The sequence below is a fragment of the Marmota marmota genome, unplaced genomic scaffold (assembly GCF_001458135.2).
Source record: "Marmota marmota marmota unplaced genomic scaffold, marMar, whole genome shotgun sequence".
Lineage (NCBI taxonomy): Eukaryota > Metazoa > Chordata > Mammalia > Rodentia > Sciuridae > Marmota > Marmota marmota.
This window is the reverse complement of record NW_025999842.1, coordinates 20,868,134-20,895,361: the sequence shown is the minus strand read 5'-3', so window position 1 is coordinate 20,895,361 and position 27,228 is coordinate 20,868,134. Positions and strand designations below refer to the sequence as shown.

Here is a 27,228-nt window from a genome sequence, read left to right as displayed (position 1 = left end):
AAGGAAAACTTAATATGCATTATTCTCAGGGATAAAGGTAATTTTAGTATGAAGAAACACTTAACTATTTCATTTTCACATTAACTATTCAGTTTGTTCCAAATCTTATTTCATTGTTGTCTCTTTAACCAAAATAAGTATAGGAAAACTTCTATTCTAAACCTGTGTTGTAAAGTTGATCCAATATTCACTAGTCAGAATTAAAATATTTTACAACATAAGGAACTATGTTGTAAAATATAGTTCTTCTCTGCATTGTACCCTCCAAAAATCTGAATGTGATTTATATTTTTTCTCATATATTGGATAAAATGAGATTTGATTGCCACATAGCCATAATTTTAACTAAATTTTTTTTAAAGGGGCATGTTTATGTTGTCTCTAGGTTTGGGCCTTTTTGGTAATTTATAAAATAGTAGAAACAAATAATTGGTAAATTCACCAATGCCAGGAGTATCAGGATATTCTTTGTTAGCTATTTTTTTTTTTAATAAGTGAAAGGATATGAACTCTTAGAATAGTCATGGATATTAAAGTGAAGTTTTCTGGTAGATTGTACATGTATGGAAAATAGATGAACACAAGTTTTTCAAACTCATCAAGAACTCCGTTTCCTCGACTCCCCATTTGTTATTGTCTTTTATTCATATTCTCTTGCCTTAGTGTTCTTCCTAAAATAGACAAGACCTGATGACTAATCAGTATGTTGTCAAAAACCTTAAGTTACTTACCTCTGAGTACCTGGCAAAATTACAACAGCAAATCAGCTAGCCAGACTGCTCATCATTAGAGGAGAAGATCACACAGTGGTGTAGACTAGTGTCAGTATATATTCATAGAATATGATATACACTACACATTCATGGACTTTGAATTTACCTGAATTGCTGGGATTACCCTGTAACATCTAAGCAGTTTTTCTTCTATTTCCCTAATGTGACCATTACTAAGCTTTCTTAGTCTCCTTTATCACTCTCCTCCACTTTGTCATGCCTCATTCTTACATGAGCACTTTTTACTGAAAGGAAATAAAGTCCTTCATGCTTGAACTCCTCAAATTCTTTTCTTTCCCCTAACCAGAAAAGAATCCTGCCTCTCCTCCTGCCATCATAAGGATTCCATCATTATATTCTTAACCTTTTCTCAGAGGTCTCTTTTCCTCTTGCCTCAGACCCCATTTATTTGACTCTGTAAGTTACCCCTTTTCTTTCTCCTATATCTTCAGTTTCTGTCTCTTAGTGGCCACTGTCTCCTTAGTGTAATAGAATTAAAAAGTCTTTTGATCTTTACCAGAAAACTTCCCTCAAATTTATCCTTCTCCAATAATTTTGCTCCATAAATTTCCTTACCACCTAGCTTCTTGAAATATTAAAGTATCTTCACTGTTTTCCTTTTGATTTTTCAACCTCTGCAGTCTGGTCACTGCTTGAACTAAATCAACATAAATAAAATATTTTTAGTAGTATCACCAGTTACCAAAGGATAGTTTTCAAACCCAGTCTTTTTTAACTTGTGATGTTAGTAATTTTGATATTGGATACTACTCATCATTCCTCAGTCTTGAAACTTGTTTCCTTTGGATCCATGATGATACCCTGTCCTAATTTTTTACATGACTTTTTCCCCATCTATCTGCTCTTTCTCAGGCTCCTTTACTTCTCTCCTGTCTTCATCATTAATGTTTATATTCTCTAAGATTCTGTTACCTGACATTTTTTTTTCATTTTAAATATTTATCCAAGAAAACAATGCTTTTGTGCCTACCTTACCTAAATCTTTATATGTCATTACAGATTGTGTGTGTGTGTGTGTGTGTGTGTGTGTGTGTGTGTGTGTATACAGGTTGAGTATCCCTCATCTAAAATATTTGAGACCAGAAGTGCCTCATATTTTAGATATTTTTGGTAGGGAAGAGGATTTTGGAATATTTGCATGCCAATAATGAAATTCTTTGGAATGAGACCCAAACATAAACACAAAATTCACTTATGTTTCATATACATCTTAGACACATAGCTTGAAGGTAATTTTATATACCATAGTTTTAGTGTGCCTACATTTTTACTATGACCCGACATAAAATTTCAGGTATGGAATCTTCCATTTGTGGCAGCATGTTGGTACTTAAAAAGTTTCAAATTTGGGTGCATTTTGAATTTCAGATTTTTAAATTAGGGATGCTCAACCTCTGTGTGTATATATGTAAATATTGTATTTAAAAATTTTTTTTCTGCTGATTTCTACCTACATTCAAATTCAGCTTTATGTTTCTGCTTTAGTTTCCCATAAGTATCTTTGCTAATCATGTTAGAACTCTGTTATCTTTTCTGTATCAGTATAAATAAGGTTGCACTCCACTTGTTTCTAAGCCAAAACCCTGGAAGATACAGCAAGATTTTCCTACTTCCTTAACATTCCATCTGAATATCTAGTTTAATAACAGTTATTTTATATTTCCTATCCTGAAGATCTCTGATCCATATCCAGGCATAGGAATTTAATATACAAAACTTTAGGAAATGATATTTTGTGCCAACCAAGTTTTAAATGTTCCTATGTATTCCTTCTAGTAAATGAAGTATAAAATTCTAGGCATTAATGATTTAATTGTATCAAACAAACTCTCAGTGCATTGCAGCAAATATAGAAGAGGTTTTTTTTGATAATTTTGGAGTGGATATCTAAGCAATATCATAAACTCCAAATGTTATAAAGGAAAACTGTGCCACATTTCATTGTGTAAATATTAAAATAGTCTGCCCAGTCATGATAGTAAGGACATCACCCCAATAGTTAAAATTCAAGTGACTGCATGTCAGAAATTATTTGTTACACATTTTTCAATAGAAATAAGCATGCTGAGAAAGATTGAAAAGATACTTGAAAGAAATCCAAACCAATATTTCTATTAGATTAGCAAAACTGAAAATGAAATGTAATTCCATTCACTAAGATCAACCCTATGTTTTTACTTCTAGCAATCTAAACTATAGAAATAATAACACAAACTCACAAAGATGTATTAGTACTAGTATTCACTGAAGCTCTCCTCCCGCTCTTTTTTTTTTTTTTTTTTGAATGCTGGGGATTGAACCCAGTGCTTAACACATGCTAGACAAGGCTATACACTGAAATACACCCCCAGCCCAAAGTTCTCTTTTTACATCAAAGCATTTTGAAAACAATCCAAATATTCAATACCAGAAATGGTTTAATATATTTCAGTATGTTCATACAAATGAAATTCTACCTTTAAAAAGAATAAGGTAGGACCATATGACCTGGGCTTACAATAGTCTGTGTTTTCATTGAGCAAACAAGCTGTTCTATTTATTTGTGTATCATAAAAAGTATGCTATATTTGTACTTTTGTTCATTATTTTACCCAGTGAATACTTACTAAGCACTTACATTTTGCCAGCTCATAGTTTTAGGTGCTTTAGATATAATGGTAAACAAAACAACGTTTTTGTTTTTATTTACATTTTAAATGTTTTTGTTAGTCCATTATAATTATACATGATAGTGGGGATCATTTTGATATCATACAAGCATGGAATTAATTTGCTCCATTTCAGTCTCTAGTACTTTCTCCTTCCCTTTCTTTTCTTGCTCTCCCAGTTCCCCTTCTTATTTACTGGTTATTCTTCTATTTATTTATAGTTTTTTTTTTAATTGGTACTTTATAGATATACAATGAAGGTGGAATTCATTGCGGTGTATATGTTCATAACATAATTTGGTCACTTTCATTCCTGAGTTCTTAACTTTTTCTATATCTTCTCTCTCTCTACCTTCTTTCTTTGTTCCACTTATCTTTTCTGGTTTCATGTGATCACTGCCCACCCCCCATTTTGGTCTAGCTTCTGTATATGAGAGAAAATATTCAACCCTGACTGAGTCTGGCTTATCACTTAACATAGTGTTTTCTATGTCCATCCATTTACCAACAAATTCCATAATTTCATTCTTTTTTATGGCTGGTTAAAACTTCATTGTGTATGTATACCACATTTTCCTCATCCAGTCATCAATTGAAAGACATGTGGGCTGATTTCATAATTTGACACTGTGAATCGTGCTGCATTAAACATTGAGGTGGCTATATTGCTATAGTATGTTGATTTTTAGTTCTTTTCGATAAACACCTTGGAGTAGGATAGTTGAGTCATACAGATGGTTCCATTTCTAGTTTTTTGAGGAATGTCTACACTGCTTTCCAGAGTGGTTGTACTAATCTGCAGTCTCACCAACAATGCATGAGTATAATTTTGTTCCCCATCCCCAGCATCTATTATTATTTGGGTTCTTGGTAATTGCATTCTAACTAGAGTGAGATAAAATCAGTGTAGTTTTGATTTGCATATCCCTGATTGCTACTTATGTTGAACACTTTTTTCATGTATTCATTGTCTTTGTGTTTTTTCTTTTGAGAAACGTCTGTTTAGTTCCTTTTTTCATTTATTATTTGAGCTTTTTTGGTGTTAAGTTTTTTATAGATATATACTTTATACATTCTAGATATTAATCGTTTGTCAGAATAGTAGCTACCAAATATTTTTCTCCCATTCCATAGACTTTTTGTATGTTTTTGTTTTCTTTGCTGTGCAGAAGTTTTTTAATTTGATGTCTGCCGTTTATTAACTCTTGTCATTATTTCCTAAGTTTTAGATGTTCTATTGACAAAGTCATTGCCTGTACCTCTTTGTTGGAATGTTGACCCATGGTTTCTTCCAGGAGTTGCATACTTTCTGATCTAATTCCTATGTGTTTGATCCTCTTGGAATTGACTTTTGCACAGAGTGAAAGATAGGGGTCTAGTTTCATTCTTCTACATATGGATATCCAGTTGTACCAGCACCATTTGTTAAAAGGCTGTTTTCTCTAACATGTAGTTTGGCACCTTTGTCAAGGATCAGATGACTGTATATATGTGGATTTATTTCCATGTCTTTTCTATTCCAGTGGTCTTCTTGTATATTTTGATGTCAGTACAATGCTATTTTTCTTACCATAAGTCAGTAGTACAGTGTGAAATCAGGTATTGTGATTCCTGTCATTGTTTTTCTTGCTCAGTGTTGCATTGGCTATTCTTCCAAATACATTTTAGAACTGTTTTTTCTAATTCTGTGAGAAATGTCATCAGTACTTTGGTAGGGATTACTTTGAATCTGTAACTTTTGGTAATAGTGTCATTTTGACAATATTGCTTGCCTGTCTGAGAATATGTGAGGTCTTTCCATTTTCTAAGGTCTTCTTTAATTTCTTTCTTCAGTGTTATAAGTTTTTATTGTAGAGGTCTTTCACCTCCTTGATTAGATTTCTTCCCAATGTTTTTGTTTTTTTGTTTTTAGTTTTTTGTAAATTATATAATTTTCATAATTTTTGCTCAGCAGACTTATTATTGGAGTAAAGGCAAGCTATTGATTTATGAGTGTTGATGTTTTATCCTGCTGTTGTGCTAAATTTGTTCATAAGCTCCAGCAGTCTTCTGGTAGAGTTTCTATTTGTTTTTTGATCTTCTAAATATAGTATGTTATCAGAAAATATAATTTAAATTATTTTTAGGCTGGTGTAGAATGAGGTGTGTATGTATACATGAAAGAATATTCAGCAAGCTGGAAAAATGATTTCTTAAAAGTAAAGGGACAGGGGGCTAGGATTGTGGCTCAGAGGTAGAGCGCTCGCCTACTGTGCATGAGACACTGGGTTCCATCCTCAGCACTACATAAAGATAAAATAAAGATATTGTGTCCACCTATAACTAAAAACTAAATATTTTTTTTAAAAAGTAAAGGGACAGGGCTGGGGTTGTAGCTCAGCAGTAGAGCACTCTCCTAGCACATGTGAGGCACTGGGTTTGATCCTCAGCACCACATTTAAATAAATAAAATAAAGGTATTGTATCCACCTACAACTAAAAAAAAATTTTTTAAAAAAGTAAAGGGACAGTATTCTTGGGATATATGATCACTTTTATCATATAAATGAAAAATACGTATATATGCACATAAATACAGAGGGTTGAAATGTTCAAAGAAGATTTATAAAAATTAAATATTTTAGCTAATATCAATTTAATAATAATTTCACAGGTATAACTAGTTGTAAAATATAGTTGAAGCATTGAGAAGTATCTCCAAGTCCTTTTTTACTACAGTGGATATGTTCTGGTACAGATTTTATGTATAAGACCTCAAAAAGAAGTATTCAGTACACTTTTTACACAAAAGAGAGTTATTTTGATCATGAAACATTTTCATTTTATACCTAAATACTTAAATAGCTTAGTTAAAATTGTTTAGGAAACCATGCTGCATGAATTCATACATTCTACATTTACCTGCAATGAACTTGTTGGACCATGTCCATCCAGTTAAAAGCATCCCACAGATAAAGAATTTCCTGCAAGTATAAAACATTAGAGGCCAAGTAAATAGCATTAGTACATTTGCCAGAAGGTCTATCATTCACATCTTTTTATAAGGGGATTTATTTAACTAGGACAGCTTTCTTTTCTTTACCCCTCTGTCCCCATAGAGGGAGAAAGTAGAATGTAGTCTTGCTGCTAATTCTTTCTGTATGTATGTACACACATACATACACACACCCATATGCATGTAACATGTATATGTTTAAAGCAATTATATCTTCATAAATGTTTTTGCAAATATAAATGTAGAATATAATTTTATATATGGTTTATAAATATGATAAATGGTATAAAATGGGATATTTTATGTATCATTTAATTATATAAATATATAATTAATCTTAAGATATAATGTTATGGACATATAATTTATAATTAAGTAATATATTAATTCATACCTGACATTATCATCTCCATAATCATTTTCCATTTATGTTTCCTTATAATCATTTGCTAAATAATTGTTTATTATCTTAAGAATATTTTCAAATTCCTTAGCTGGATAGTAAAGATTATTCAATCCTGGTCTTTCTTTCTGATTTTAACTGCTATATATCTGTTGGAAAGTAGACAGATACATGTCGACTACTGTGTTTATGATTCTCATATTTCCAATATATTAGTGCAGTGCTCATGAGTGTTTAATAGAAGCAAAGTTCCTGTTTTTTGTTTGTTGTGATTACCATATGTGCCCCGTAGATGGCAGTGTTTTACATCATTCTATATTTGTTACTAATGTAGACCTGTGACAGGAAGCTGTTCCAGTGAAGTTTCTGTCCATGATCTGAAATTACGTGCTAGAAAGGAGACTAAATACCCAACACACTTGAAATGATGGGGAGAAATTCAGAAAAGATAGAAATACAAGAACTCTTAAATATGTTGTATTCAACAACATTGATCTGGTATTAGTTGTCTCAGTTACTTTGATTTCACTGAGTAGGGAGACTGCCCAAATTTAGATTTTTTGTGTGAGGGGAAACATGAAAGTTTAGTGCCTCATTTTTGTGTTAAATGATAAAAATAAATCTTTAAAGCACTATTTTTTTTTTATCATTTTGAACAATAGATTCTTTTTAGGGAAATATCTGTGGCATAAAAAGCTTTGGGATTTGGTTTAGGACATAAAATTGCAAATTTTTCTTATTTCAAGTAAAGTATTTCTCAAAGGACTTCATTATGTTAAAATTATGAGTTATACTTTTAGATTAAAAACATGGTTGTTCTATAATGGATTTTTAGCAGAAAAATGTCTCTGGTAATTGCTAGGGGACCAGGTATTTAACATCAAATGAGCTTAAAATTTTGTTCAGTAAATTTTGTATTTTAAATAATAATTTTAAAAAGAAATATAACTTCTATTTCTTTCCAGATTACTATGGACACTATATATAACTATAGAGTAATTAAAATCATTCTAATTACTTTGTATGATGAAGTATTATAACAGGTGTGATAATATAATATTCCATCATTTGGAGTTCTTTGCTTTTGGTTCAGTTTGGTTTGGGTTTTTGCTGATATCTGTATGATTTCTTTAGTGAAAACAAATTGATGGTAATGTGTTCTATATGTGTGAATATTTTGATTTCCACCCAATTCTGTCAGTTTTTGATTCTTCCTATTTATACTTCTATATATATTCTCTACATGTGTCTTATTCAGTTTTGCATCATTAAGTGGTACTCCAATGTTGATGGAGGAGTAATTCTGGGAGTATTACTGTTATTCATACCGGGCTAATTTGCTTATTGAGTCTAATAAATTAGATTCAGCTAATTTGTCAACAACTTCCTCAAAAAAACGGCTGTGAAATTGATAGCACCATCCTGGGATCATAATGGTGTGTTTTAATTACCAAATGAATGGAAACTTTATGGGTTTTGGTTTTGATTTTTGTGTTTGGTACCAGGGATTAAATCCAAAGGCACTTTACCACTGAGCCACATCCCCAGCCCTTTTTAATTTTTTTTTTTTTTTTTAAATTTTGAGACAGGGTTTCCCTAAGTTGCTTAGGGCCTTACTGAGTTGCTGAGGCTGATTTTTGAACTTGGAGTACTCATGCCTGAGCCTCCCAAGCCTCTGGGATTATAGGTGTGTGCCACTGTGGTGCTGATTGGAAGTTTTGACCATCCATTAATATTATCTTTGTGGGTATATTACATTATTATCAGAGAATTTACCCTATATGTTTTTTAGTTTGAGGAAGTTAATGAGTTTTTGTTGACCTAATAATATGTTCCATTGTTATAAATTTTTATTGCTATTTAATATAAATTCCTATGCATATTTTTAATAGTAGGGAGTTCTATTATGTATCTGATGGATCAAGTTGTGAATTGTGAGCTTTAGAGTTTTGCATGGTAAGACCCTCAGTTGATATCTGAACTGATTTCCTTCTACAATTTTTAGAAGGTCCTATTAATAGTTCACATAATACTGATTTTAGTTAAATTAATGTAAACAACCCATACTTATTTAAAGTAACTTCCAATTAACATAACCCATGTAGGTTGAATCCACACAGAGTATGATAAGAATACTTGGACTGTCTGCAACCTTACCCAACTACCTTGATGTTGCTACATTTTTACATGTTAATCCCTACATTGGACTTTTCTACTTTGATGGCCGTTTTCGTCCAGTACCTCTTGGACAGACGTTTTTGGGGATTAAAAGTGCAAATAAGGTAAAATACTCCTTTTAATAATTATATTTTTCTAAAAAGTATTTATGTTGACTTACTGTTGACTACTTGTCTGGAAATTAAGACTGCAAAAGACTATTTTAGTAGCATTCCTAATGTGCTATCTAAGACAAAATCAAATATACGTCCTCAATGACTGGTAGTTGAATACATCTTACAGAAAGGTGCTTGTAGTAGTTTGTATTGCTATTTTCAATGTATATTTTGTGTTCTTAGTAAAATTTCAGAAAGTTCCTTTGACTGAAACCCGTTGTAAAATAATAAGAGCTCTACTAAACCAGTAATAAATATTTTAATATAATGTTAACAAAATAATAAGATAAATTATATAATTGAAAAATAATTTTGTGGTAGCAACCATAAGGGGAGATATTCTGTTTAATTTAAAATGTTTTATATTTATCATATATATATATATATATATATAGTGTCATTTCTAAAATTCTATATAGTGCTTCAAAACTTTGCTTATCTAATACCTTAAGTAGTACTATTTAAGTAGTACTATTTGCATTATTAGAGTTCTTATTACAGACTAATTTGATAATATGAAGGAAAACTTTGTTTTACATTTTATACAAAACTGTGTTTAACATTTATTTTTTATTATTCTCTTCAACAACCCATATTTTTCTTTAGAAGAAATAACTGTATGATAAAACTTACAGCCTTTTGACCTCCTTAGTAAAGAGAACAAGATGCAATCATATGCTATCATGTCAAACTTGTTCTTTATTGTGTTAATTTACTTCTTTCTAAAAATATATTTTATTTGTAAAATAGAGCCTTATACTATTGTAAGTTAAATATTCGCTAATAGATTTTAGAAATGACTGTTACAATAGATATGTACACTAATTGCATTGCATAAATGTCAGAGATCTTTCAAATTTTAGAGATCTTTTTCAGATTTATTCATAATAAATATCACGATATGGTAATATTATATGAATATTTCAATATTTGTTGATTGTTTTAAGTGCTGTCTAGTATTACTTGATGCTTGTTTTTTCAGTCATGTTTAATATATATTTGATTATTTAGTTCATTTTAATGTATCAGAGTGATAAATGTAGAACTGCTTCTTTATGGCTTTAGATTATATTTTGCTTTATAATTTAAATGTTAGCAGATGGTTATCATAGAGATATTAGGAAAAGAAAATTGTTACAGATTTCTGTCATTCATCTTAAAACTTATTTTCTTTCAACTGCATCATACAAATGGATAAATCCTTTAAAACTAATTAAAATTTTTATCACAATATGTTAGCATCATACTCATGAAAGGAATGGTGTCAGAAGATGAGCTATCAATTACTTTGAAGATTTAGAAATTTAGAAATTTTTAAAACGTATATATTTAAATAGTGTAAATAGTTAATTATGCTTTTTTAAATAAATGTAGACTTTTTCTTATTAAATTTATTAGTATTATACTAACTTGAAATATGCAATGGGTAACCATTAAGTCTTCCCCCAAGGTGCTGTCAATATGTTTTATAACCAGTTGTTATTTTGTCATTTATTATAAGAAGACATCCTTGTAGACTTCTCAATTTCATTCCAAAATTCATAATATGATCCCGTTGTTATAAAAGAATATGACAAAGTGCTATAAGTAATGTTCATAATTTCGACTAATGGCTTTGTACAGAATTCAACCCAAAGTGTACTGAAATAGTTATTGGGATTTATTTGGTGATAATAGGGTTGTTTTTTTAAGTCATTGGTGGAAATAAATTATCCTATGATCACCTTAACCTATTTAGCCACTATCAGTTAAAATAGTTCTAGATTTTAAAAATGTTTATTTTACTGAAATAAAAAATCCAAATTATATTCATTTCACACATACATGACCCTTTTCCTCACCTTCTTACCTTTCTAGTTAGACACTTCCTCATCATTAATAGGGGAAAGGAAACCCTTTTTTAAATTCAGTTTGTATATTAGGTTTGTAATTAATCTGAAAACTTTCTGTGGAAAAAATAGTTCTCCTGTCCATACACATTACCGAAATTATCTGTTTCCTAGGATCCATCTCAATATGCCATTTGCCATACCACCTGAAGTGTTCTCACAGCTTTGAGAATTAAAAAGGAAAAATGTATATATAGATTATGGAATGAAATAAAAGAAAAGCAGCCTTTTCTAGGGAAAGTAGAGAGAACTTTTAAAGTTATTCTAAAATACCTATAACTAGTATGTTATTCTTAAAGATAGTGTCTTTTAAAAACTTGGCATTCTTATCTATGAGTAAGAGGAAGGGGCATTCTGAATCTTTGAAGTATTTCATCAGTAGTTTTAATTGCATTGTATTTGTTTCTTATGGGAAGTTTTATGTATTTGTTGCTTTTGTGTATACTAGTCTAAGAGGTAAAATAAAAAGGATGCATTATAATTGACAAAGTTTTATTTCTAGGTAGAAAGTTTATAACATTTCATTTGATATTTTTTATGTTTTATAAACTTTAAGATGCAGCAGTTGAGTAACATGGATGAAGTATGCTATGAAAGTGTTTTAAAGCAAGTAAAAGCTGGACACCAGGTACACTTAATTTATTTTATAATTTTTTAAAGACTACTTGTTGATAAAAATTTATAATTTTTAGATTATTCATGAAAAACTTTTCTTTGAATTATGGGACAGTGACTCAAAGGTTTTATTTCTTAAAAATTGCTGTACTCAATAAGTAATCATATCCCACAAAAATAATCATAGATAATATTGACATCCGACTATTAATAGGTCATGCATTTTGTTTGACATTTTTAATACAAAAATTAAAGTTTAGAAAAGCACCAATCTGTATTAGCTCAAATTTTTAATCCATATCTTCTTACATAATACAGAAATTTTTAGTGTTATATTATTATTACTATTTTCATGAATTTGTTTTAATTGAAACACACACACACACTTATATAAAATAACATTTTGTATTGTTTTATGGTGTTCATGAATTAAGCAGTTTGGGGATAGGTGTGTAACTCAGTGATAGAGTGCTTGCTTACTTAGTATGCACAAAGCCCCTATTTAGATCTCCACCACTGCAAAGTAAAAGAAAAGAGAATAGCAATTTTATTTTAAAACTCTTTTTTATCCCAAATTTTTCAATTAAGATTGTCAGTTAAAAGAAGAATGATAATAATTGCTTATATAAAAATTAATCATTGTTCAATTGTTTATGTTTCTTTGGGTAGATTTGTTAAAGGATTTATTTATTTATATCTACAGTGTTAACCTTCAAGACATATGATATGTTTTTCTGGCCTTTTGGTTTTTAAATTCCTTTTAAGTGCAGGAGAGCCTTTTGTCCCCCAGATTAAATCTTATTTGTAGCACCAATATATATAACATTGTGACTTCACAACATGGGACACCACCCAGTAAAACACCCTGGAAACATTTTGCCTATTTTTCGTAAGCAGTTTTAAAATTTGTTTTTCTAAATAATCTTAACAAAATGTGCTTAATTTTAAGAATAACTTTTTTATTATTTGTTTTATCTTTATTTTTGGTCCTCTTATATTTATTTCAAACTGTTTTAAAACTTAATTCTATTTATTAATGTTATTTTTAATTGAAAAATAAACCCTGATTATTCTAAATTAATATTAAACTAATTCAAAATTATTAATAATAATAGTAGTGTTTGATCTTTCCTAAGTCTTATTTTTTCCCTAGCTCTTAATAAATGCCTGAAACTGATAAAATTATCATAATTCATTATCTCAGTGAATCTTTCAGCAGCCTCTGAGGCTGGAACTATTATTCTTCCGCGACAGATGAAGAAAACGAGGTTCTCTGTAAAATAAAGCATGTTCTTGTCCTCTGATTTTGTTCTTCTTTTTCACTATTATGTTGGCTATTCTGGGTCTCTCTTTTATTTTGAACTGTGAGTTAATATTTTACATCAAATTTTTAAATTGTGATGATATTTCTTCCATCACAAGAAAATTTTTTAAATCTATGATAGATTCCACTATTTGTGTGTTTTACTAAATATTTTTTTCTTTTTAAATAATGAAAATTAATATATAAATACTTTACTATGTAATGTGGAATGGATGTTTTATCTTTTAACTCTAGCCAGGAAAACACCTGTCACTCTTTGCAGTATCTTTTGTAATTGAAGAAACTTGCAAATATTAGGAAAAAATCATAAGAAGCTACTATAGGAATGTTGTTGTATTGCCCCTCTAATTAAGGATATTAATCAGTTTTTTTTCCTCTCTTTAATTAGCACTTACCAGAAATGTAGATCTCCCAAAAGATACCAAAATCATTGATTTTCAAGTCTCTTTTATAAAACGCAGAGCATTTGTGTTTAACCTATGTATAGATATCTATACCTATGTATAGATATCATCCTGTATATTTTAAATAATTTCTACATTATTTGTACCACATAATTCAATGTAAGTAGTATGTAAATAGTTACAGGGTATTATTTAGGGAATAATGAAAAGGAAATGTTTATATGTGTTCAGTACAGATGTGATTTTTAAAAAATATTTTCTGTCAGTTCTTGGTCGAATCATGAGGTTGAAAGCATGGATAAGGTACCCACGCACAGATCCTTATAAAGTAAGAGGGCTGATTGTACTTGTTACATTATTATAGATCATAAGCTTGCTTTTCATTGGAATAAATTGTATTTGGGGAGTAAAAAGAAGTTTTGGCCAACTGTTTTTAGTAAGAATAGCAAACTCATGTATCCATGTGAAAACATATGTAAAATATACACTGTTGTAAATTCTAAGTAATGTAAGAAAGTAGCTTAATAATACCTTTAACTGACAGTAGCATATCTACTTTTAAAGTCTTTGAATCTGTTTTCCTTTTTTTTTAAGGACTATAGCCTTTATCATGCTGTTTATAATTGTTCTTTTTTACTTCTTTTTTTTTTTTTTTTTTTTTTTTTTGTACCAAGGATTGACCTAGGGCCACATTTAACCACTGAGCCAAATCTCTAGTCCTTTTTGTTTTTTATTTTGACATGGGGTCTTGCTAAGCTGCTCAGGGCCTCACTAAGTTACTGAGGCTGGCCTTGAACTTGTATTTCTCCTGCCTTAGCCTCCCAAGCCACTGGGATTACAGGCATGCATCACTGTGCTCTGCTTAGAATTGTTATTTAAATAAATTTATTATACTACTACAGAATTTTAAATATGAATTTATAATTAAAAATATGTCTTTGGTAAATAAAATGCAGCTTTATCCCTAAATGTTGCAAAAGGAAGTAGTTCCAATTGAAGAAAATTTTAAATAAATGTGTAATTTAAGGGATCTGAGGAAAACTGTCTCTTCTTTCTTTTCTGGCATAGTTCCATCCCTATAATAGGGACTATAATGTCTCCTTAGAAATCTTGATGTATAAAACAGAGATGCTGAACAGAGATATTTGGTCAGTAGAGATGTGGTCTTCCCGCCAACTTTTCCCAATTTTAGTGTAGATTCATTCATTGCTTTGTTTTTTAGAATGAAAGCTGACTAAGGGCGGGCTCTTATAGTAAGTTTGATTTATTGTCATAAATCTGGTGCCTCGTTACAAAGGACAGACATCAATGGGATATACAAAGGAAATCTTCAGTGACTAGGGACTGGTTTCCTAGAACATGAGGAGCCTATCAATTGAATGTGGCTGAGGCAGAAGTTGGCAATAAGAATTACCTCTCCAAGTTCTGTCATGTCATGACATCCATGAGTGCCAATTCTTTAAGAAGTGTCAACACTAAGCATTCTTCTCTTGTACTCACATCTGGCTAAAACTGCACTGTGGGTAATTGTATAATGTTTAATTATTGTTTGAGAGCCTGTGGACAGACTTTGATATCTTAGATTGTATCAGATCTGTGCTGTTCCAAACAAGAATTAGAGCAGATAACTATGACCCTTCTGTAGGCTGTATACACTAAGGAATGAGGTTTAGGCTGTAGTTTCAATTCCTGTTCTTGAATGATTTTCGATGATGTTTGTTTTCCATAGTAAGAGGATTTACTTAAGCTTTGTACATATCTCCTCATTATTTTAATTATAAAAATAAAATGACATTTTAAAAATAGTTTCTGTTATTTTATCATTATTAATGTAATTTTATACATTTCTCTCATCTTTTATCCATTCACATATGCAGCTTTTCATTTTGCTGATCCAAGCACTTTTATTATTATTTATAATCCATTGTAAATTAGAATTATACTGAGTATACAGTTTTATATTCACTCTTTTTCTTAATGACTAATAAACATAATGTACCTTACATGCTCTTCACTATTTTATTATCTACAAATAAGTAAAAGAATCTTTTTTTCAGGTTCCAATTTGCAGATACTATATAAGTCTGTTTGGACTTTTAATTTTCCCAGTCCTCTGATGTATACATGATTATTTCCTTTTTTTTTTTTAAAGTGATGAATATATAACATGTTAGGCAGCTTCTCAAGGTCATACATCTAGTTAAGGCTGGCATCAGGATTTCAGTACAGGTCCTTTGTTAATCAAACTTTACGTTGCTCCTTTGCCATTTAGCTGACATTGGCTGTTCCTTTATTATTAGTTATTCCCCCATTATTGAGTACTTTAAATGATTGCAATTATCTATTGTTAATGACAGTGCTGCTGTAATGATTATCTTTCTACCCACTATTATTTTTTCTGTGTAAAAACTTATTTATGCTGCCCAAAGTGGCAAACACTTGTAATCTCAGCTACTCAGGAGGCTGAGATAAGAGGATCATAAGTTCTAGTCCATCCTGGGCAACTTTGTAAGATCCCATCTCAAAATTAAAAATAAATGGGGTCAGGGATGTGGCTTAGAGGTAGAGCACTCCTAGGTGCAACCTCCAGTACTTCAAAGAAAAAAAAAATGAATTTACATATGACAAGTTCCCAAAGGGCTTTATGACTCAAATGCTACCTTTTTATGATTTGCCACATTATTCTAGAAATGTACTTCAAATGAATTACAACATTTCCTTGTCACCACAGACCTACATTAGATTATATAAATGTCTGCTATATTTCTTAGGAGCAATCTTATAAATGTAGTGTGATGTAAAGTTCTGTCCTAATATGCTTTTGCCATTTTGAATTTATTTTTTTCAATCCTAAGGCATTTTCAGTCAGAGTAGTGTCATACTAGTGAGTTCTGTTTTTATCAATTATTATTTCTAAATCACAATTATAATAACCCAGAAATGCATACTTTTTTTTTTTTTGTATTCTGTTTTGGGTATGCGCTTATTTGCAATTAGAAAAACCTGTTCTTCCCCACATTTTTGTTACATACTGTGACCCTATGATATTTTAGCCCCTGTTCTAGTTTTATTAAAATTTGATTTCAATATGATTAGTATGAAAGATATTGAATAAAGAAAGAACTTAACAAATTTAACCCTTGGGCATGCGAAAAAGTAATAGTTTCAGGAAAAAATAATCACTGTTAATTCTACTACCCCGAGATAGCTTCTGTAGGTATATGTCCTTCCATTTCTTAAATGTACTTTTCCCCTTTAATTCCCTGTTCTTTTTTCCCCTTGTGTTCCTATAGCTTCTCTAAGCTATTGTATTTTTCTGGTTCAAAACTATGAGCAATCCATGCATAGAAACAATATTATTAAAATGTAAATATATGCTTTGCCTAAAGATATTATATTTCAAAATTGTAATCCATGTGTTCTATGCAGTGTTGTCCTTTTAGATTTTGTATTCCAGGAGGATGGTTGCTACTAAGAAAGATTGGTTATGAGGGGACACTTTTGGTTTGGCTGCTAGTATGGTATCATGTACATGAACTCTACAGTAAATACGATTCGATTGGTATGAATTCCTTGTCATTTAAGACTTAACATACTTAGTGAAATAAGGGGCATGGGAAATTTGAAATACATATGGACTATATCCCACTACTTGAAACTTGCCTCTAGTGTTGATAGTACTACAAAGTCTAGGCCAGTGCCTTCAGATTGTAAATATTAATCTGATAAGCCAGTTGTCTTTATCATTAATGGAATCATCACAAGTCAACAGTCCTTTTACAAGTAGAAGGGAGATCAATGGAGTATAGGAAGGGGATTGAGGAGTGAAGAGGAACAGGAAGGGAGGAACTGCTAGATGAAATTGATTAAATTATGCTATGTACATTTATGGATATACCACAGCAAATTCTATCTTTACGTGTATCTGTAAAGTACTGATTTACAAAATGATAAATAAATAGAAGGAAGACTGGTCGAACAGAGGTAGGAGAATGGGGAAAGGAGGTGGCAAGGGAAAGAGAAAACATTGGGGACTGAAATGGAGCAAATTATATTCCATGCATGGATGATTATGTCAAAATGAGGCCCACTATTATTTATATCTATAATGCACTAATAAAATTTTTTTAAAAATTAATTTAAAAAAGGTCTATGGAAGACTCTTTATTTTGTTTTCTAAGAGCTTAAGTATGGCAGACACTCTGCATAATAATCAGCTATAACTCCCTTGTCATCTGTGGGGTCCAATACCAAAACTTGATAAATAAAATCTATAAAATTCTTTTTTTAAAAAAAATATTTTTTAGTTGTCAATGGGCCTTTATTTTATTCATTTATATGCAGTGCTGAGAATCAAACCCAGTAGTCTTTATCATTAATGTGCCTCACACTTGCCAGGCAAGTGCTCTACCACTGAGCCACTACTCCAGCCCTAAAATCCCCACCCCCTTTTTTAAAAAGTTTTTTTACAATATAATTCAAAAACAAAGCTCTATCATTTTCACTTCTTCAAACTTCCTGTATTATATGAATAGTTCTAGAAGGTTGCTCACAACTTAAATTTTCACTGTGTCAGTCTTTTCAAAAGAATTGCTCTATTTAAGTCTTCTGTTTGCAAGCTAATCTGTTGAGTACTATTTGTCCAATAAAATTATTTATTTTGATAAGTGGCAGCTTCTGCTGAATGCCTTTGTAATATATCTAGTACTGAAATTATGGTGTAGATATTTGTTATGCATGACTCTACACATTTTGATTTTGAAGTTGGGGTAGATAACTGTTTCAGCAAGGTTGGCAATCCTTGATAATTAGTCATTGATATTGAATTCACATAGGGGTTTGTTTTCAGAGACTTGGAAACCCTCAGAGGATTATTTTACCTTAAAAAATCTTGAAGAGACATCTTAACTAAGCTGTAGTATTATATCCTATGCTTTTGTTATCAGATCAGCAAAGAACTTCCAGTACAGTGGAATTTCTGAACTGTGTGTTTTTCCACTCATAACTGAGGATCAAGATGATCTTATCCCAGTCACTTGCTATCTTTGTGTAGGGTTCCAAATAATAATTCTAAGTAAATGAATTTCTATTCATCCACCTGTCAGTAAACAAAAAATACATAGTCAACAACCTTTTCTTCATGTCTAAAAAACAGCCAAATTCACTCTTCCATTATTCTGCCAAATGTTGCTGAGTAAACTCTATATGTGCTTCATTATAAGAGACTTCCTTTTTAAAATTTTGTTGTACATGTAAATACAGCAAATTATTGGTAACATGCGTATGCATTAATAGAAGAAAACAAAGTCAGAGATTTGCTTCTGGAATTGAATTATAGTTATTACATATTACCCATTTTTATTAAGCCACCACATATTTGATATGTTGCTTTTCTTTGTTATTAAAAGAAAATTCACTTATTTCTTATGGGGTTATGTGCTTAAACTTCAGCTGGATCATATTGCCATTTAAATATATCTTAATAGTTAGTATATAGTAGTAAGAAATATGTATGGCAGTCCAGTCTACACCAAGAAAACCAGTTGTTTTTCCCTAGTACCACATCGTGCCACTGTAATTCCCCCAATTAAAAAAAAAAAAATTCCTTTAGTAAATCCTTCTGGCTTTATCTGTTTTTGTTTCTTACCTTCATATTTGGATATTTCCCTGGTTTTTTTTTTCCCAAAGTACTTTGATTTTATCAGAGCAGTTACTTTTCAGAACAGTATTGGAAAAATTGAAATATGTATCCATTAAAAAAAAGAAAAACCATGATTTTCAGGCAACTAATCAGCTTTTATGCTAAAAATTAACAGTTACTTAAATATACACATAAATTTATTTTGTTTCTCCCAATTTGAGTTAAATTAGAACAGAGAAATTTCATGTTCAAAAGTCATACTCTGATCATACTATTCAACAGATTTCAGTATACCAGTCATCTAAACTTGTGTGCTCATGTACTTAATAGATTTTATGTGCAGCTTTGCCTTAAAAGTATTAAAAACAGTAGGAGGCAGTTGTGTTCCACTCAGGCATGTGTGATGACAGATGGAGAAAATCTTTTCATGTTGATTTTTCAACAGTTCTACTCTGCAAGACTTCAAGCTCTTCTTGGCTATTGGGAAATTAAAAGTTGGCGATTCAGCCTTTAATTTTGATCCATCTGCTCAAACTAATGAGACGTCTCATTTATAAGCTTCTCTTAGTGTTACCAAATGCAAGTACAGTTTTATCATTCCTGTTAATAATTCCCCTCCTCCTGTGTAACTTGCAGAATGGGAAAATAATTGATGCTTTAACTCCATTGAGATTTTTCTTATTATCCAATCTTTGTTACAAATATAGGAAAAGAAATTAGGAACGTCCTCAGATTATAACATCTTAGAAAGTTAACTTGTTCTTTTTTTCACATTGTCAAAAGAGTTAAAACCTTTATTTAGTATATTCTTACTCAAAAATCTAACCTCCAATTTGAAAAATAAAAGACCATGTGTTATTTTAGAGGAAAAAATATCTTTGACCTTGGATTAATGCTAAAGAGCAACCTTTTTTTTTAATTTAGATGTGTATATTTTGTAATCTTTCTCTAATGTTTGTAAGTTATTAGTGGATGTTTCTGTTTTTAATAAGAAACCATCTTTAAAAATTGACTAATATTATTAGATTAATTTAATATACTACTATGGAAGGGAATTGTTTTGTTAGCATTGTTTTTTGGGTTATATGAAAGTAATAATTTATATACAATCAAAGCAATTTCTGCCATGCTAACTTTAATGAAAATTTCTATTGGCCTATTTGCTTTTAGATAGTTTTTAATCCTTCAGATATCAGCATCTCTTATTCTTGGTAACAGTTTTTCTATCATATCAAATTTGTCTAACATGACTTTTCATTGGGAATTATTTGGTTGTTTTTCTTTGTTCCCCCAATTCCATGAGGCTTAAATACAAAGGAATATAAAATCAAGATTCTTAAGGAGGCATTTTAATTATAAGCATCAGAGGTAAAGATATTTCTCTTTCATCTTTACCACCAGGAATGGTATAAGTAAAGTAATATTTTTGGTGTTTTTAACTACAAGAAAATTTAAAGGAAGCATTCCCTAAGTCTGTGCTTTTGAATCCCCCTACCCACCCCACTGAAAAGCTCTGCTAAATCTTATATCAAATTGAAATTGCTTTAATCTTATATCAAATTGAAGTTGCTTTGTCTGCTAATATTTCACAAGTAAAATAATTTTGGGTACTGTTGAGTTCTCTCTTTTACATTTTAGTTAGTGTTACAAGTATCTACCTAGAATTTTTGATATAAGAATTTCATCAGTATATCTATATACAGTGAATATAGTAAAAACATTAATACTTTCTTTTACGTATGTCTCTTTCATGAACTGTAGTATTCCTTTTTGAGGATGAGGAGGATAAGGTATTGAAGCTATTCATTTATACATTCATTCATTTCTCAATTAATTTAACAGCCATTTATTATCCACATTCCATGGTGGAGGTGCTTGAAAAAGAATTGCAAGTTCATTAACTTCCCATTTGAGTCAAATGTCAGATGGACGATAGTTGATATAAAAATTTGTTAAAATAAAGGCCAAAAGAATATCTTATCATAGAGGGAATTTGTGGGAAAAATATAATGAAAATTTATCAATAATAATTTAATTATGATTATAAATTTAGTATTTAGATTTTAAAAATTGAATATTATACTTCAAGAGCAATTTCTTAGCACTATAAGCATTGATGTACTATGTATTTGGAATACTAATAGATGCTTATTTTTTAGCTGAGATGAATGGAAGAACAAGACCTATTTTACTCATTCTCTTTTTATAGAGTACTATGTTCTCACCAACTATTAAGTTTTCCTTTCTCACTGGTAGTAAGTTAATTAGATAAATATGTGTTCATTAACTAGAATATTTTGTCATTGGTAAATGATAACACTTCTTTCAAGGAAGTCCCCAAATGTAAGGGGGTTTTTCCCATATTTTTATTGGTACATTATAATTGAACATAATGATAGGGTTCATTGTTTCATTTTAGAACATGCACACAATATAACTATATAATTTGACCATATCATTTCTCATTATTTCCCCTTTCCCTCCCCTCCTCCAATGTGAGCTTTTTTCAGTATTTAAAAAGAGCTCTTTCTGAATACTTTCAGAAAATGACTGATGATTAGTGTCATATTTTTTTTAGTTTTTATGTCTTTGCATTTACTTTTCATTCCACAAAATTACTCTTAAACATTTATCTAAAACTAACAATGGAGAAAGAAATTGATTGTTGAGGTGACAAAAGTCACCTGTGTTGTAGAAAAAAATTCAGTTTGTGTGTCTCATTTATATTTCTTCTGCTACTAGACTGATCAGAAAGTATGGTTATAAATATTATCACATGGTCATTGGTCATCTCTGATTCAGGAACATGAAAACTATGTTAATTTAGACAGTCCATTGTTTTTTTCTGCTTTTCAAGGACCAAAGGTAAAGTTGATTTGCAGATTTTAACCATCAATCCTATATCATTAATAAAATGATTATTTTTAGAGGCAAAAGTTTCTGATACAAGAACTTATATTTTTAAAGCAAAATATACAAAAGATTATAGAAGCTGTAGAATTGAAAATAGGTACAAAAATCTGATTTCACTTTTTTTTTTTGAGAGAGAGAGAATTTTTTAATATTTATTTTTTAGTTTTTGTTGGACACAACATCTTTATTTTTATGTGGTGCTGAGGATCAAACCCAGCACCCTACGCATGCCAGGTGAGCGTGTTACCGCTCGAGCCACATCCCCAGCTCTCACTTTTTTCTTTAATTTTTTAATATTTATGTTTTTAATGAGACAAGGTCATACTTTGTTGCCCCAGCCAGTCTGAACCTCCTGGGTTTGATAGATTTTATACCTCAGTTTCATGAGTAGCTTGGACTGTAGGAATGTGCCAGTGTGCCCAGCTGTTGTCACTTTTTACCTTATTTTTCTGGCCTTTATGATACAAAACTCTTCTTGATTTACCACCATTCTTTAATCAATTTGACTATTCCTTTTTTTGGGCAGGGGGGTACTGAGTATTGAACCCAGAGGCACTTTACCACTGAGCTACATCCCCAGTCCCTCTTTTTTTTTTTAAATTTAAAGACAGAGTCTCACTAAATTGCTTAGGGATTACAGGTGTGTGCCACTACGCCTAGCTGGCCATTCTTTTTTTGTGTGTCTCCTTGGTAAATTTTTTCTTCTTTATCTGGCTTGGCCTTAGACCTTTTTAAAATTTGCACTCTTTCTCATGATTTCATCCTATTTCAGTTATGATCTTTGTAGAAATAACTTATGTGTATATTACCAAACCAAAGCTCTTTTCTGAAATCTAGACCCATATGATACTGTGTGGCCTAAGTACCTTATATGCCATATTTGTGAACCAAGCTTATAATCCTTCACCAAACCAGTGGTATTCCATTATTCCTTGGTTTAGTAAATGGTGCAACTATAGATTTAGTTCTGTCAACCAGAAAGCTAAAAGTCATCCTTGTCAACTCTGTCTCCCTCAGTCTCAATTGTATTTCCTCACTAAGGCCTATCCATTTTACCTCCTCAGTATTTCTCAAATATGCCTGTTTCTCTCCATCTCCTCCTTTCATACTCCATTACCACCATCACCCAATCCAGGCAACATCAGGTCTTCCTGGACTACCTAGCTACTTCCCAACAACTCAGGCTACGTCCATTCTGGCCCTCTTCTACCTTCTTTATATGTTAGAATGATTCTTTCAAAATGTAATTCTGGTTTGCTATTAGAATGCTTCGAAGTCCTTTATACAGGCCCAGAGGTTCCCATGTTGTTTGACCATTATTACTTCCCTCCTACACTCTTTCACTCCCACCTTTCACCCCCAAAGCCTTCTTTCCTCCCTCATCATAGTAAAGTCCTTTCACTATTATCTGGGCTTTTCTATATTTGTTCCCTCTGCCTCACACACATCAGTATTCTGTTTACTTAATTATCTTCTATTAAATCCTTGAGATCTCATTTCTTTTTAAACTTTCCTCTTTCACCTCACTAGCATGCACTGCAAAAACACTGTGTATGTCTTCTTCATACAGTGAGCTATATAGTTTTACACTTTTTCTACCTGTTATGGCGTAAAGTCATTATAGGATCATAAGTCCCAATGGGAAAGGTTGCTATCTCTGGGTTTAAATCACCACTAAAATTCTCACAGCCTTACCAGTACCTGGCTCACAGTCAGTGTTTATGTAGTGGTTGATGAATAAGTGAATGGGAGAGTAGGTAGTGTTATTATGTCTAAACTTATTCTTAGAGTATTAGAGGTCAGAACATTTTCAAAAAAAAAAAAAAGAAGAAGAAGATAATCATGAGTATTGAGGCTGAGGGAAGAACAACTGAAGATTTGGAATAACACTAAAGGTGACTTTTATTACCTTATTAATGCATTTGATTTTTCCCCTGTAGGCTATAAAGAACAATGAAAGAATGCATGTATTCCTCTTGAAGATATTTCATTATGTAAATTTATTCTTATTATTTCCTCCAGTTATAGTTCGTCCTGTTAGAAGTATTAAATTATTTTATTTCTCCTAATTTAAAGATATCTGACAAAGCTATTTTTTTATGTTACAGACTTATCAGTTGTGCCACAAGTTATTTTAAGTTAATATCTTATTTCTTTCTTTTATTCTCATTAAGCCCTAGAAGGAATAACTTTGAACCCTTTTAAAAATTCATATTTTTAAGAGCAGAGAAAATTTTCATTTTTTTGAAATATAGCTCATAAGAGTACTCATACTCTTAAAATTTTATATATAACAGTTTATTAACCTTTTAATATTCTCCTTTCTTTCAAAGGGGAATATTAGTATTATTTTTTCTTTGATGGCTATTGACATAAATTTTTCCCTAAGTGTTTGATGTTTACAAGTTACTGAACTAATATATTTTTGTAACAAGTAAGACAGTGTAAAGAAGTGAAAAGGCTAATGAATTACCTTGCCCCCACACTGCCTCACCTCCAGTGCTCCTACCCTTAAAGTATATTCAGTTTTCTTCTGAAAATACTGACACGTACAGGTAGATACACATATTTAAGCATTTGAGCATTTTACATGGCTTTTAAACCATTAACTAGTCATTTCTGAAATTACAGCACAGAGTACTGTGGAACAGTTTTTCGCAAAATGATTTTAGAAATTTTGAAGATATAAATTCAGCTTATTTCTCATACATCCCACAGATCAATTTTTGCTTTTTTGTTAAGGAAATTTTTATAAAATCTCCTAGGACAAACCTAAGTTTTTTTTTTTTCATTTTTTTTTTTTTTAGTTTTAGGTGGACACAATATCTTTATTTTATTTTTATGTGGGTGCTGAGAATCGAACCTAGTGCTTCCTGCATATTAGGCAAGTGCGCTACCACTTGAGCCACATTCCCAGTCCCCAAACCTAAGTTTTCATGGGGAAAAAAAAAAAAAATCCTTCTCTTATCAGCCTTTCTGATGTTGGGAAATAATAATTCTTTTTACTCTTTGTTCACTTCAGTTCCAGTTGTCACAATGATGGGAATTGCACATGGGTATGTAAGTGTGCTATAACAGTTCTCTTTTCCTTTTTATTGTCCCATTTTAAGTTTTAAATCAAAAGGAAAAGAATGTTATGCATAATCTTGGAAAAAATGGGACTAAAATAAATAATTTTGTTAATTTTCCTGAACCTGTTTTTCTTTATATGGTTACATTGTTCAGCAACAAGGAATTTAAATAAAACTGGATTTTAACTTGGACAGTGAAGCTAATATTTCACTCTCTTCGAGACTTTATGTCTGTTGCGTAGTTCAACTTTATGTCTTTTTTATGTGTCTCTTCAGTATAACTCCCCTGTAGAAATTGCCAGCTTTTCCATCTACTTTCATATTCCTTGCATCTTCTTTGGTTCTCTTCTTTAACTTTACATCTTTATATTTTAAATAGCAAAATGTGAAGATAATGCAAGTTACTTTGTCTTCTTACTAGGTACTAATTTTTGAACATATCATGTAATTTTCCATACTTGCTCTATTTCAGGTCTCCAGAATGCCTTGCATCAAAGTAGTTATTGCTGTTGTACTTTGGCTATATGCTTCCTGTGCATGTAATCAATGCATGAATGCATGTTTTCTGACTTAGTACATAAAAGTAAAGTTAGTTAAGTGATATATATATATATATATATATATATATATATATATATATATATATTTAAATTTATTTTTGAAGCATTTAGCTAATTATAATCCATATATAATTATCAAGTTAATAGTTTATAAAACCATTGAACTTATTTTAGAGTGTTCCCTTCTGGCAGGTACATCATATTTTCATTATTTTCATGTATTCTGGTGAAAATGAAACCTAATCTGCATACATGATTATTTTATACTGTTTATTTTAATTAATTATAATGTTGGAATATAGACTGGAGTTGTACTGAACAGTGTTCAACTGCTTATAACATTTTTTTAACTTTTATAAAGCCATAGCAAATGCTCTGAAGTCCTGTTCATAATATTTTGCATTAAATGTCAGAAGTTAATTTCAGACCTGTTCATTTATTTTAGAGAATGTGATGCATTGACTCTGTTTTTGTTGTTCTTTTCTGGTACAGGGAATTGAACCCAAGGTCACTCTACCATGTTCTACACCCCAGTCCTTTTGATTTTTTATTTTGCGATAGGGCTTTGCTAAGTTGCTGAGGGTCTCACTGAGTTGCTGAGGCTGTATTTGAACTTGCAATACTCTTTCCTATCAGCCTCCCAAGTCACTGGGATTATGAATGTAGGCCTTTGAATCTTTTCATTAGCTGAGAATTGGACTTAATAAGTTTAGTTACCACTACAAGAATTTGTTGACTGCATAGTTGTAAAAATATTTTGATAAAATTATACAAACAGTATTTTATGAAATCTGAATAAGTTATTTAGTATCTCCAGGAAATATGCTATAATTATTCATGTATTTTTCTCAAAATGCAAAAAAGAGAGCCAAATCTTTAAATATAATTTTTTTTTAAAAAATTTTGTCCTGTCTGTATTTGGAATTTTACTTGATTTTTCATTGTTTCTTGGCATATTTAAGTGAATGGGGTGGGAAAAAGAAATTATGCTTAGTGTTGTGAAGAAGGTTGTGTTTAAGAGAATGCTATGAAAGTAATAGAACCATCTCATTTTTTTTGATTTTATAAACAAGTAGATAGGAGGTGCATCTGTAACTATATTATAGCAAATAAATTGGGTATTTTCTAATTGCACAGCACTCATCAAGTTAGTGACTACCCCACAAATATGATCAAATATGGTGAAGTCTGAAGCTATAAAGGATCTAAGATTGCTCTACCTGTACACTAAAAGTTAACTTACCTATGCTAACTTAATTCTCTATTTTATGTACATACATAGACATACAAAATACTTGGATTAGGGGACAGAGTGTGTATTTATTCAGAGAGAATCTTGTTTTGCTTTCCTCTTACTCCCACAGGACAGCATGGATGGGGAGTGAGCTACCTAAATGTGCATGGATTGCACCACAGGGGAGGAGGTCTAAAATTATGAAACTTTGAGCTCTAGGAGAGAAAGAAGACACTGACTTTCCCAGTGAAGGAACTTATCTTTCACCCTGGAATGTACACAGACCCCCTCTTAAAGAATGAGGGAAAGCAAAGATCCTGGCAAGTAGGCACTTGGCTCCTAGGAAGATTAGAAAAGAGTCTCCAGGCTTTTTTATCTTTAGAATTAGAGAAAATGGCTCTTAG

The 27,228-nt window shown here is 31.0% G+C and overlaps 1 protein-coding gene across 10 annotated transcripts in view; it reads left to right on the top strand.

Moving 5' to 3' along the window:
- The window catches only part of Ascc3 (activating signal cointegrator 1 complex subunit 3), a 355,403-nt gene that overhangs the window by 131,723 nt on the left and 196,452 nt on the right, over positions 1-27,228 (top strand). For all 10 annotated transcript variants that reach the window (XR_007351808.1, XM_048814551.1, XM_048814518.1 and 7 more), the window contains 2 exons: positions 8,946-9,122; positions 11,619-11,690. Coding sequence is in view for 9 of the 10 variants with exons in the window: in XM_048814551.1 (XP_048670508.1) it covers positions 8,946-9,122; positions 11,619-11,690 (249 nt within the window). In the remaining variant the exon portion in view is untranslated. The remainder of the gene's footprint in view (positions 1-8,945; positions 9,123-11,618; positions 11,691-27,228) is intronic.